Source organism: Antedon mediterranea, chromosome 2 (assembly GCF_964355755.1).
Source record: "Antedon mediterranea chromosome 2, ecAntMedi1.1, whole genome shotgun sequence".
Classification (NCBI taxonomy): Eukaryota; Metazoa; Echinodermata; class Crinoidea; order Comatulida; family Antedonidae; genus Antedon; species Antedon mediterranea.
In genome coordinates this window covers 38,838,774-38,852,340 of record NC_092671.1, presented here as the reverse complement: position 1 = coordinate 38,852,340, position 13,567 = coordinate 38,838,774, and the positions used below count along the sequence as shown (strand labels likewise).

At 33.0% G+C, this 13,567-nt stretch overlaps 1 protein-coding gene across 1 annotated transcript; it reads left to right on the top strand.

Moving 5' to 3' along the window:
- The first annotated feature begins 781 nt into the window (after positions 1-781).
- On the top strand, positions 782-13,118 carry LOC140041041 (INO80 complex subunit D-like). The gene is made up of 10 exons (XM_072087406.1): positions 782-891; positions 2,553-2,797; positions 3,459-4,273; positions 5,115-5,214; positions 5,981-6,190; positions 6,664-6,770; positions 7,132-7,265; positions 7,880-8,006; positions 8,415-8,681; positions 9,044-13,118. The coding sequence occupies exons 2-10, from the start codon at positions 2,580-2,582 to the stop codon at positions 10,036-10,038; spliced, it is 2,973 nt and encodes a 990-aa protein (XP_071943507.1). The 5' UTR covers positions 782-891; positions 2,553-2,579; the 3' UTR covers positions 10,039-13,118.
- The last annotated feature ends 449 nt before the right edge of the window (positions 13,119-13,567 follow it).

Sequence of the window (13,567 nt, the reverse complement as noted above, 5' to 3'; positions counted from 1 at the left end):
AAATTACAAGTATCTAAAGAATGCTTCTATTGGCTGAATACAAATACAGGGATCGTACTGTCAAATAAACACTGTACAAAACCAAAACAACATAATTTATCACTCAATAACTAATTAATAAAATACAATATTAAAAATATAATTTTAGAGTATGTCATAATATAGAATAATACTTCAGTTATGAAAGACTAACATGTATATGGTACGGGTATACAGTGTAAAACAATGTGCAAAGGTACCGCTGACTTCGTCGGTGTTCTCGTCCAAACAAGTTCGAACGATTCAAGTATGGCTTAGCGATTTTAAATGATGTATTTTGAAGAGTCTGTGCTGCCAAATTCATTTTCCATTATAGCATACCAAGGAAAATATATCTAAAAACACATTTACTGTAACGAAAAGCATATTTAATGCGTATAAATAATAATAATTTGATGTAAACTATATGGTACTCTCCCTCTCATATGCTTTCAAAATGGCACGCCTTCCCGCGTTGTAAAACCAGCTGCTTTGGGCAATGTCGAGTTTGCTCGCTCATGCCTTCGAACTACTTTATTTCGACTGTACTGAATATAGTTTAATGTATGATGAAAGAGAAATTAGCTAGGAACAGCACTAACATCATATTATTTAGACGATTTAATGAAAAACAATTAGGTCGATTAGTCATTTTGTTATTCCTAAAGCCTAAACACACCGTGGTAGGGCGGCTTCAGCGCGCTGCCGATAAAGGCCATGCGGTTGTCACACACCGCTAGAGAAAACGGGGCGTAGGAACAGCAATAACCTTTTATCACGCAAAACGGCAGCCATCTTTGATATGGATTTCATGGGATCATTTCCCTTTCGAATTTTGCGTTAATATTTGAGAATTCAAATAATCATAATACGGTAGGTGATTCTGGCATAGGTTAATGGATTTATATTTTTGGAAAATGTAATTACTTTGTAGAAAAATATACTTTACGAATGTTTTCAGGTTTGAATATTTTTGTAAATTGTTTGTTTTTTAAATTCTCTTTTATGGGTAATTTATTAAATCTTATAAAACACATTATGTATATTTTGTTTGATAGATGATTCAAGAAACTATATTTGTTGATATTTAGATTAGTAGGTATTAAAAAAACATAAAATAAGACAAAATCATCAGGCCTTCTTTCACGATCGACTCAAAATCGAAGCAACATAATTCGTGAGGCCCGCCCTCCTCGACGCGGTCTTTGACCGCGGGAGTTAGATTTTTGATCGTCGTGTGTTGTTTTGTAGGATACTGTAGGGCCTAAAAGGGTGTGTTTTAATAAAACTGAATTCAAACTTCTTAGTACACAATTTCTTATAGGACTGACAAATTTAGTTCTTTAAATAACCAGGATTATTTTGTGACAATACATTATGTTAGATACATTTATCTCGCAATTTGGCAGATACAATTTGTTGTTAAGCAACATGCAGCAGAAGCTTTTTTGGATAAAAAAATAATACAGAGTAATAGAAAAACTGGTTAACTTTCATTAAATACCTAATACAAATATTAATAAAATATAATATGTTATATAATTACATAATTATACTGTAGCTTCAGTGGTAGTTACTAGGTAGCATATATTTCTATTTTATGCCTACATTTTATAAATAAACTGCAGAGTATGCATTTTGCATCTTTTTAATTAAAAATCAGTTTTTATGAAATAATTTATGTTTTCATCAATTCTTGAATTTGTTAGGTTTTTGTTGAACCAAAACAAAGAAATTTAAATACCCTTAAATTTGAGTGCTCACCCAAGGTCTAGGCCTAGTGAAAACCTTAACCTAACTACTGTATTAGAACATTTGGAGCGTTTCCAGTCGATATTACACCAAGAAATTTTTAAAAATATGCATAAAATAATTATTTTTACTTGATCCAATGGCCCTTGAGATGAATTCATAAAATAGATATGGGAATCTGATTTAAATTAACATTTTGAAACAAGATTAATGATACGTCCTGTTTGGAATTCTGTAAATTCTGGTACTGTAAATGAATTATCATTATTAAATGCTAAATCGGGCCTTTTTTTAGACGTGGAAGTGCGATCACTTACCTGTACACATCTAAAACGCACCTGTGGTGTGCCATTTACGGGCCACTTAAATTTGGCAATTTTCTTCTACACACCAAGATACAGTACTTTAAACCTAATAAAAGCACCAAGGATATGAGAAGTGCAATTTGTAGAATTTCTGGTAAATTATGCACTTGTCAATTGTATGACCCACTATACATTATAGAGGTGCGTCATACCTTATGAATACCATGAAGCACTGACCGTGCGTAAAAAATGTGACTTAGCTTTAGGTGACCATGACACACCATTGTTCATTGATATGACGTACCATCTAGGTTTGTTGATGCACCCCTGCATCAGTAATTATTTGTAAATGACACACCCATGACGCACCTCTCCCAGGGGTTGTTTAGTGGGTCATACAATTGAAAAGTGCATTAGCTTTGATATTAACTTGTGTTTTTTACTGATAATTAGAAAAATTTGTTTGTTCTTCTTTAGCTAATGGTGGTGCTCCTTTAGAGAGTAATGTATGAGGGAAAGCACATACACTATTCCGACGTTGACAACAAGCCACTCTGCTCATACAGTAACAAATTATGTAAACAAAGACGATTAAAGGGCTTTGCCTTTTGCATACGCCATGTGTTAGAAGACAAGTCTGCGCCATTCAAGCAATGTGAATTTGTCGCCAAATACAACAATTTACGATGCACTAATCCTATACCAGAAGACCAAGAAAGAAAGTGAGTTATTGCCTTAATGCTTTATTTTATACCTTTTATATGTTTGGTGTATGGCTACATATGAATCCCATCCTAAAGCTCTGTCTACACTATCAAACTAGTTTGACAAAAAAAGTGTGATGTGCCCAAATATGATGGTGATATGCCCAACTATGGTAGTGATATGACATCATCATGTCCATATCACATCATGTCACATAAAGTTTGATGGTGTAGACAGAGATTTAAAGTGGAAATGTGGGTTGGACCTCCCTTTTGTACTGCAGGTAAATATGGTGACGAATGACAGACGAAATACACTGCCATTTTCAGTGTATAAAGTGTCACTGATTTTACAAATATGTGAAAAAAACATGCATTTGTGAACCATCTGTATGTACACTCCTATTCATTGTACTGTACAATGAATAAGGGATGGAGTAAACATACGGTATTTGTATGCTCATAGAGAGGTTGGTATCTTTTTTGTGATGATGTCAAAAAATGAAATGTCCTACTACAGTACCTGTAATGTGTGTTTGTTTGTGATTGTTCCATACAATGATTAGAGAATGAGATTACATGCATTCATGTTTGTGATGTTGTTACAAATGAAATAACGTATTATTGTAATCAGCAATCATTGATTTGATTTTGATTTGGTTTTATTTAATTTCTGCAGATACTGCAACAGTCACATGCAAGTTTTGGGACTTGTACCAAAACGAATAAAACAAAAGAAAAATACAGAATCAAATAGTAAACATGGAGACAATAAGGATACAAAAGATGAATTACCCTCTTTTCTCAACAACTCAGTTGCCAGCAACATTGGCGACATGGACCTTATTGAAAGCATCATTAACCAACAAAAGATGCAGGAGGAAAAAATTAACAATTTCTCATCGCCAGAAGCGGCTTCTCACGTTAACTCAATCGTAGCGCATCTTCTTTCGCTTCCTCCAAAGAAAATAATTGACCATCATGTTGATAATCATGCTGGCAGTAGCTCGGACACTCAGAGCAAACCAAAGTCAAAATCGAAAATTAGTAAATCGCTTGGACAAAGCAAAACTCGGGACAATTTTTATGATAAACTGGAACAGAATAAAGTCCGTCTGCATTTACAAAGGCAAAAACAGATTTTAGAGCGAGCGAAAAAATTAAAACAACCACCAAAATGTTTACCTTTCTCGGCAGTTCAGCTTGAAACTTTACCCCCATTTAGAACGTTTCAGGAAAATTCAAATTCTAACACAAGAACTAACGTTAGCAGCAGTTGCTCTACAGCAGATGGTAAAGCGCTTAATTCTAATACTAATAGTAAACCATTCCATATTCCACCTCCCTATCTGCCACCCAATGTGCCAATATTACAAGCAAGACCAAAACGACCAAGGCAGGTTTTTATTGAGAAAACGGACATTGAAGAAGTTGATAAATTAAAGGATTTATACCGAGCGGAAGAGCATCGGAATCTAGATCTATTTCCATTAGGTAAGATGAGTTCGTATACCAGAATAGAATCTGATGTCTGAGTAGGAAACATAGCTTTTTTTTTTCTAACTATAAATCATTTTATAAATGGTATAGATTAAAACTGAGTTTACATTTTAAGCTACACTATCAAACTTTATGGGACGAAAAAATGTGATCTGCCCATATATGGACATGATGATGTCATATCACTACCATATTTGGGCACATCGCACACTAGTTTGATAGTGTTAAACCAGGGAAAAACAGAGCTTTACACACTGTTAATGTGATATTAATATTATTTATTAAACAGTTTAATTTCTACTACAGTGAACAATAGGATATCCCATGCATGTTTTATGTGTGAACTTCCTGACTTTGTAAAGGAGCTACTTTCTATTGTTGTAGTTAATTAGTTTTGCATGTTTGAAACTACTTGTACAGACTCTGTCTATACTATCAAATGACAAAAGAAGTGTGATGTGCCCTAATAGAGTAGTGATATGACTTCATCATGTCCATATATGGGCACATCACATTTTATTTACATAAAGTTTGATAGTGTAGACAAGGTTATAGTTTTTAAAGTTATTATATCCATTGGAATATGTAGAATAATAATATCATAATTAAACACTTCCCAATACATAATCAAATCAAATCTTTATTTGTTCCATATATAAAAATGTGTACATGGAAAACTTGTTTTCCTCAACAGAAATATGGTAAAACAAAACATTCACAATTACATCATGCATTTGATAAAATTACAATTGTTTTTAAAATTATTTGTATCATCTTTGAATTGTATTTCTTTTGTACAGTTTTCTCCAATAACACTTAATTTTAAATTGTTTAGGTTTAGAAGACTCTGAAGATGAAGATAGTGATAAGGAAAGTAACCAAGTTCCTGTTTGTCATAGGACATCTTTCTCACCATCTGATGAAGAAACAAAAAAGTATGTAGCATCTAAGTCGTCTTATTATTTATATTTACTCTGATATCATATTATAATAATAGAATTCCAAATGACTGGCTTGTATTGACTCAAACTTCCTGTACAGTAAGTGTGATAATACTGGAGCAGAAAGGACAGTAGACCTTTGGTTGGTGGTAATTTTAGTATAAATAGTAATAATATATTACACACTATATATGTGCTTTATGATTGTGACCTTGAGTATTGTGTTATATACTGTATGCGAAGATGCTGTAATTAAATAGGAAAACAAATTGGAGATACAGTAGCAGATTGAATGTTTTGTACAGTATTTCATTTAGATACTGTACAACTCAGTTTGCCAATGTTTTGTTTATGTAATTTAAAAAAAATACTGATTGCCAAGAATTTATCTAACTCGCAAAAACAAGTTCCATAATAGGAAGCATCCTCTATTACACATAAATGAACAACACATTGAAAGAAAGGCTAAAACTACATAAATATTTTTATTTCTTTCTGTACCGCCATGGTTTCACAGTCACAATTATGATATATTTATCTATTTTAAACATTAACTAGTCATTTATGTACAGTACTATATAGTAGTAACACCATGTAGGTTGAACTTTTTTAATATACTCTCTAATTTATTGCATGTAACTCTTCTGTAACTGTTTTCCCTTTCAGAAGTAGCACTAAAATATCGCTTTTTGTGATTATTTAAATTTTTTTTTGTAACACACTCTAATTGATTGCATTTACCTCTTAATTTCCCTTTCAGAAGTAGCACTGAAATATCTCGTAGTGATTATTTAAAACAACTTAAATCTCATGTTCGTAAGAACTGTCTGTTAGCGTTGAGGTCAGAGTCGTCAAAGCGTGAACAAGCGTCGGAGCGTGCATCATGCTTAGCTCTATCAGAAGCCACCAGGCAACACGTAGCATCAACGACAAAGTTGCTTCTAGAAATTAAAAACCAATTACCCAGACGGTATGTTTTTAAAAATATTTGTAATGTAAGATCCTTGTTATTATTGGAACAAAAAGCTTAAAAAATATTAGATGAAGATGTACAATATTTAAAGCTCTATCTACACTATCAAACTTTATGTGACAACAAAATGTGTTGTGCCTATATATGGACATGATCACACTACCATATTTATTTATTTTATTTATATTTAGGCTTTGAATAAAGTATCTATGAATGATACAAATCTTTTAGCCTCACCTGATAGGGATATTAATTTAGTAATATTAACAATTACAATTTAAAAATATATTTATCAATAGAATACACCCCTACAATTCATTAATGAGTTAAGACATCATATTCCCAGGGAGATGTAAAATAAATAAATATTTTACATCTCCCTGATATTCCCAGTTCACTATACACTATACATGTTTAACTGTTTGTATATATATTTAATAATGAGTAAGTGTGGTTTTTTTTTTAAACAGAGAAAAGCATCGGAAAGTTTGTCACGCCCCTGATTGTTGTTTTAAAGATGAAGATGGCAAAGAGTGTGGAGCAAAAAGCATGCCTTTTGCAACACATTGTTTCAACCGTATCCTTTTTCTATTGTTTTTTATTATTTGATATATTGCAGACAAACAAATAGAATTTAACATTACATACATTGATGTATAGTAAACAAACCCTAAAGGCCAATTTACACAGACGAGTGGTAACGGTCTGAGTCACCATGTAGCTTGAACCACATAGTATCTGTATCTATCCTGAGCAGAAACCACCTGTCCGCTCCGTGTTGTGTGTAAATGGTCATAAGAAATAACACAGATTCTATATTTATTACTGCTCATCTGTGTGTAGATTGGCCGTAATTCTAATGCACTACTTGTGGATAGTAACTCGCTCTGAATTGAATGTAATGATCTATGTTAGTGACCTTATACTGCTATATCAAGATATTATAGAAAATGATCATCAACAGATTTTTTACCAATGTACAGGAATTCAGTCTGACTATACACAGTGTGCAAATACTGCCTTTATCATTGACAATGATAGAGTTCTCTGTGATTTTCATGCTAGTGTTTTGGTAAGAAGAATTACCACTTGAATTATCTAATGATTATTGTTAATGTGGAGTACTGTATTAGTGGAGAGCTGTAGCTTGGTGGTTAACATGCTTGCGTTCCAATCCCAAGGTTCAATCCTAACATAGTGCCAGGGTTGTATGTAACTCACAATTCTTTCAACTCCACTACCTAAGCCTCATATGAGACTTAATTGCACGAAAAAATTATAAAATAGTTTATCAATCCTGTAATTGATGGGTTACTCTCTGTTGGATGCCTACGAAATAAAACGAAAATAAAATGCTGAATAAGAGTTTATTATAGTGTTAAAACACATTTCCCCTATGTTTATTTTAAGGGAAATTATCCCTCAATATGATTGTCCTAAAGGAGGGAATCTACTTTATATTGTTTATTGTACACATCTAGCTCGTGTGCACTTTAAAGAACCTAGTACATCTTTCGAGACGAGTAGGGGGTTACCCCGATGTATTAGTACATCACAGCCACTGATCACCAACTGGGCCCTCTGGGAGACCAGTCTTTGACTGAAGAGGTTACCCAGTATAAATATATATTTCAATTCAATCAATCAACGTTTTATTGAACTTTTATGAAATTATCATCTTTTTAGAAATGCCAATCTAAACCACGTAGACCAAGAAAGAAGACAAAGCCTTCTGCCTTAACAAGACCTTTTAAGAAGAAGAAAAAGAAGCAACAGAAAGCAGCCCGTCCACAGAAACCTGTACCTCCATTAGGTTGGTGGCATAGCATTTAAACCCTTTTCACATCTGTGTAAATTGATTTGATTTAATCTCCCGATGTATTACATGCTTTCGAACTCTTGGGATAAAGTGTTGTCATTGCATAGTTAGGGTCGCTATTTAATTTTTAGTGTATTGTGATTGAGCAGTTAAATTGTAGGGCAACACACGTGCACAATACAAAAACAGGCCTCTCTGTGTTTCTCCTGAGATTTCACAGGGGACACCCCCCCCCCCCTGCTAAATCAAGGTCAAGGTTATGTGAGTGTGTCATAGTTTTGAGTGATTTGACTGTATATTAGTAGGACTGTAGTTCTGAGCTTGTTTCAAAATGGCATCATTTTTGTGCCTCATGAAGCATAATACTTTTTCTAATATTTTCTTGAATTTTCCTTTCAATAGAACCTTTAGGTTTTGAGATGCTATCATCTTTAAACCTTGGTATAGACACATCTCAACTAAGCCCAGCACCTGATGGTATCGATGGTATAGATGCGAGTGATATCTCTTTTAATCTTGATGCGCATGCTGGCTTACCGATCGATACGTCTGACCTTCAGATAGATGGAGATGACAAGGATGACGTGTTGGAAAACAACGATATTGCCAATTTGTTACCTCTTCAGGCGGATGATCTGACTGATATATTTGGAGTTAAAATGTTTGGAGGTTTGTAGATCTACTATATTATTTTAAAAGACATTTTTAATGACAAGTAGACTAGTAGTTAAGGCAGGTCGCTCCCTAGACCAAAATTCAAGGCTCTCGTCAACCCAGTCTTCTCCGATGAGGACTTAAAACTGGAAATCCTGTGTACATGTCTGTCTCATGTGCACTTCAAAGAACCCAGTGTATTCTTCAGAACAGTAGGGGGATAACCTGGTGTACTGGTCTATCTGCCCATGTCATTCATCCTGGTAACTTCTGGCTGCCGTGGGTGTGTAGAGGGCTAATCCGAGTTTCTTTAACCTGCTTGATGGTAATGAGTTGGTTGACAAGCTAGCTTATAAAATTATTTTTTTTTTTCTCAGGTAAAAATGGTGATTTTTTGCCAACCACAGAAGAACAAGAAGAACTGGAGCGTGCTCTTCTTCAAGCCTCCAACGACGTGAGCAATGCTAAAGCTTCACTTGATCAGTTCTCATTTGCTATGATGTCGGATCAGGATAGTAACTCAAGTCAAGAGGAATCAATGAATCAAGGTGACCCAAATGAACTACCTAGTGACCTACAGGCTGCTGCCACGAGATTAATGGAGGATACGTTGCGACAAAACTCCCTCAACGGACTCAATACTATGCAAATTGGAAACTCTTTTCCTACGAATTCTTTCAGCCCAAATACGCAAAGCACATTAGCTACAACGCAAGGGACGTTTAATGCAGGAATGATGACTGTGCCGCGGCCAATGATATCACCTGCAACACCAGGCAAAGATGGCTTGGTTGATACTTCATTACTAACCAATGGATTGAATCAAGCTAACGCCACAATGTTGAACTTACAACGACAATTTAGCGCTGACCAAACAATGTCACCCCATACGTCTGTACAACCCCACCAGCTTATTAATCAACATACTGCACAATTTGCAAATCAAATTTTGCAAGGTAGACCTCTAAATCAAGCACAGACTGGGCTTCTCCCAGGTCAGCAACAAATACCTGCCTCACAAATGGCTGCTACAGCCAACCAGCTATTAATGCAGAATTTTCGAATGCCATGGAATACAACGAACGCTGCATTAGTGCAACCTGCTTCAACGTTGCCCTTTATGATTCAACCTCGCGCCACTATGCACACGACGTTACCGGGCTTCTCGCCATCATTCCCGTCTAAGGTTACCTTACCGTTGTTGCGTGATATTCACGAACGCTTGTTTACACCGGCAGCTGTGCCCCAGAACACAGACCAGCCTCATGCAAACTATGTTAATCCGACCGCAATTCAAAATTCAACGCCTATGGTGGCGCTTTCTAGTCCGAGTACAGTTCCTCATGTCCGAACTCAAGAAAGTGGATCTTGACGTGGTATTTAGGTGTTTAATTCATGAGTTTATCTATTAAATCCAAATTTAAATGAATTATATTGTGGCATGTGATGCCATTTTAAATCGGTCGATCAGAATTACTCTACAACTTTATTACAGCACTTTTGACAATAGGTTATTTAAATTTTCTCTAGTATACCAGACAAATAGAGGGCGCTAGATTATTTTTGCATTATCAAAGTAGGTTTATGAACAGTAGAGGGTGCTATTTTGTTTTTCAAATATTTGTCTTTTAGAGATAATCAATGTCATTCAGTCTTACAAGAAATATTTGTTTTTGTTCTGACTTTTTGTTTACTTTTTATTGGCACACGTTCATCTGTAATCTTTATACTAGTTGTGGGTTGGTTTCAGTCATTTTTTGAATTGTAAATCTCTGAATAAATTTCAAACACATGCATTTAACAATAGAAATAGCTTACAATTGATAATGTTACTAGATGTGAAACGAACCTTAACTACAAACAGTTAAATCTGAATTTTACCAATTACTGTACAACACTAAACCTCACACTCTTTGCCTCAAGAATATATCTATTCCCCAAACCTATTAGATGTAGACTTAATTCTTTCCCCTCACGTAAAGTCTACAATAGACCTACCTGCAGCAGTGTGTATTTTCAATTTCATTCTGCTAAATTCTTGCCAGTATTTTAATCTATTTTTGAAATCGCACTTTAAAAATCTTTTATTTTTAAGTAAATAAAAAAAAAAATATGTTATATTATAAATAAAATACCTTGCAAAAATTATTGAGTATTAGTTTGAAGATAAATTTCTGGCAAACGTTTTTTATAGAAAATTTGATAATTTTACATTAGTAGTCCTATTGATTATTATTAATTTAAAGTATATTCATGAAACTTGTATATTTATTATTATTACCACATTTTTCACTGATAAATGATACCGATTGTCCAACTTGTAGAAAAACCATAGTGCCTAGGTAACGTGTTGCTTCTCTTTAAGTCACTTCTTTTATTCTTAATCTGATACTTTTGGTAATTTCCAAAATTAAAATTGTATACATTTCATGTGTTAACTAATAAATTTAATTTCGATTTTCTATTTCATATCAATATTAAACTTATCTCAAAATTTCAAAAGTAATTGGCTGTAGCAAGTTTGAAAATATACATACAAGATTATATAAAATTGGTGCATGCATTGTGGCTATACTGCACATGTTCAAACAAATATTTCCCAGAATGCATAGTTCTTAACATTTTGATTATCCCAAAAGTCATATTTATATTTCCTGATATTTAATTTTTCAATATTCGTAAATAAATAAAACCAATATAGGCCCATTTTTATTGTTATTACTCAAATAAAGAAATATGAAATTTATAATAGTTACCTTTTTCTAAGCAAACCAACATATCAATATAATAGACTAATAATTCATTTTGTAATCAAACTAAATATCATTATTTTTATAAGGTAAGATTTATGTTAACAATTTTGTTAACAGTTGTAAAAGCATACTATACAACTGTTTATTATTCTGTACATTTTTATAATTGTGTACATATGAAAAACAAAACTCAGGCACTTGAAAAGAAGAAATAGCTTAAAGCGTACTTTTTATTCATACACCTCGTAACAAGAAGATGGATGGATGAATTATTTTAATAATAATGATATTAAAATTACTTTACATAATTATTGTACTATTAAAACTGTATTACTCATCGTGTCCAATTTTTTCACTTTTTTTCTTGATTGATCAAGGTATAAGCTGGGTCAAAGGTTGGGTCAAAGGTTACCTTTGTTTGTAAAAATTAAATACTATTTTTGTACATACATGGCTGTCACTAAGGCTAGTGCAATTGTATATGTATATACATACACTGTACATTATGTTTTAATATTTGATAGAATTGTTAGCATCAAACACATTGACAAGTCGTTTATTTTTCATATAATTTATTGATAATTAGAATTAATTATACTATTATTGGTAATCTGCTATGAAATATTATTTGTAATAATATCGAAAAGAAAAATAACTTGTTTTTGTTTTTTATAATCATCATACGTAATATTCAACTATAAGTTAGGATGATTAGGGCAGGGAGATATCTTTGTTGAAAAGTACAATCTGTATATGATATCATACATACCAACCAAAAAACCAAAATGATACCTCCCCATCCTGGTTTTTATTTTGTTGTACTTTGTGAAAGGGCTTCAATTAATGTTCATTATGGAGAAATGATTTGTTATTTCAATATTAGAAGCATTATAGCTTGCTTTTTGTATCATTAACAGCTGCAGAATGGACTGTTTAAATTTAAGGAGTCTCTAAAATGTAGGAGGGGGTTCAAAACTAACATGGCCTTAGATACCACTCTTAAAACAAGCTTTCTGCCATGCGCCATAGTTAGAGCAAAAGCAGTCTTTTATTGGAAAATATGTTTCTGTTCATGAACTTTATTGTTGATAATGAGCAAATTTAGTAAAGAAAGTCAATGGACTAAAAAATGAATATGATATGATATAAATCTTATTGAATATTTAAGGCACATAATATTTCAAATTGTATATTGTCCTGGGCGGGAGTGGGGACACGAAGAGAGAAGTGATACGAACTTTGTCCACACAAGGTAACCTACCGTGCACTTGACAGCAATACTTTGCCCTCTATTAGGCCCACATATACATCTCATCTTTGTAATCAAGATTTAGCAGCTTATTGTTTCTTTTTGGGTGTAAATTATGTTTATTTTGTTGTAACATGCCTTCTCTGTTTATTTTAGTTTATATGTTTATTGGGAAAATCCAAAGTTGTTTGGAATTTCCCAATGGTTTTTGTAAAAGATTTAGAATGTTCTAATGCAATTGAATCTGAAACCATGGTGTCTACATTTATTGCATAAAATAATTTTGTACTTTATTAGCCCTATATAGTATATTGCTTATTCCTGAAAACGCTTGTAAACACGAGTGTGAATTTCTGGAATATATCTTGTATAAGCGCAGCTTTTATGGGGAATAAATGGTGTTTTTTGAGAAACATGATAATAAAGAAATTTAACAGTGTTTCACTGAAACAATACATACTTGTACAGTAGTACTGTTTTATGTTTCATGTTTATTGGTTTTATCTATTTTATTCAAGATGTATTTTCCCCCAAAAACACGAAAATCACTTTCATAGAAAAAAAAAAATTTTTAAATAAAGTTTTCACTTATAAAAAGACAAAATAAACTGTTAAATTCAACCAAAAACCTATTGGCTAGCAACCAATTTTTTTTTTTTTAATTTACAGTTTTTTCAGGTAAATAATTTTTTTAGATATAATTTTTGGTCAAACTATTATGTGATATTAAATGGAATAATTCAGCAAAATTAAAAAAAAAAATGTTCAGGGGGAAAATATATCTTTAAATACTTATAATTTAATTATAGATGGCGTCTTATGCCCTAGTGAAGCTCGAGCGTAAATTAAAAAACACCGGTGGCCGTGATATGGAACGTCAGGTGACACGCAAATTCACA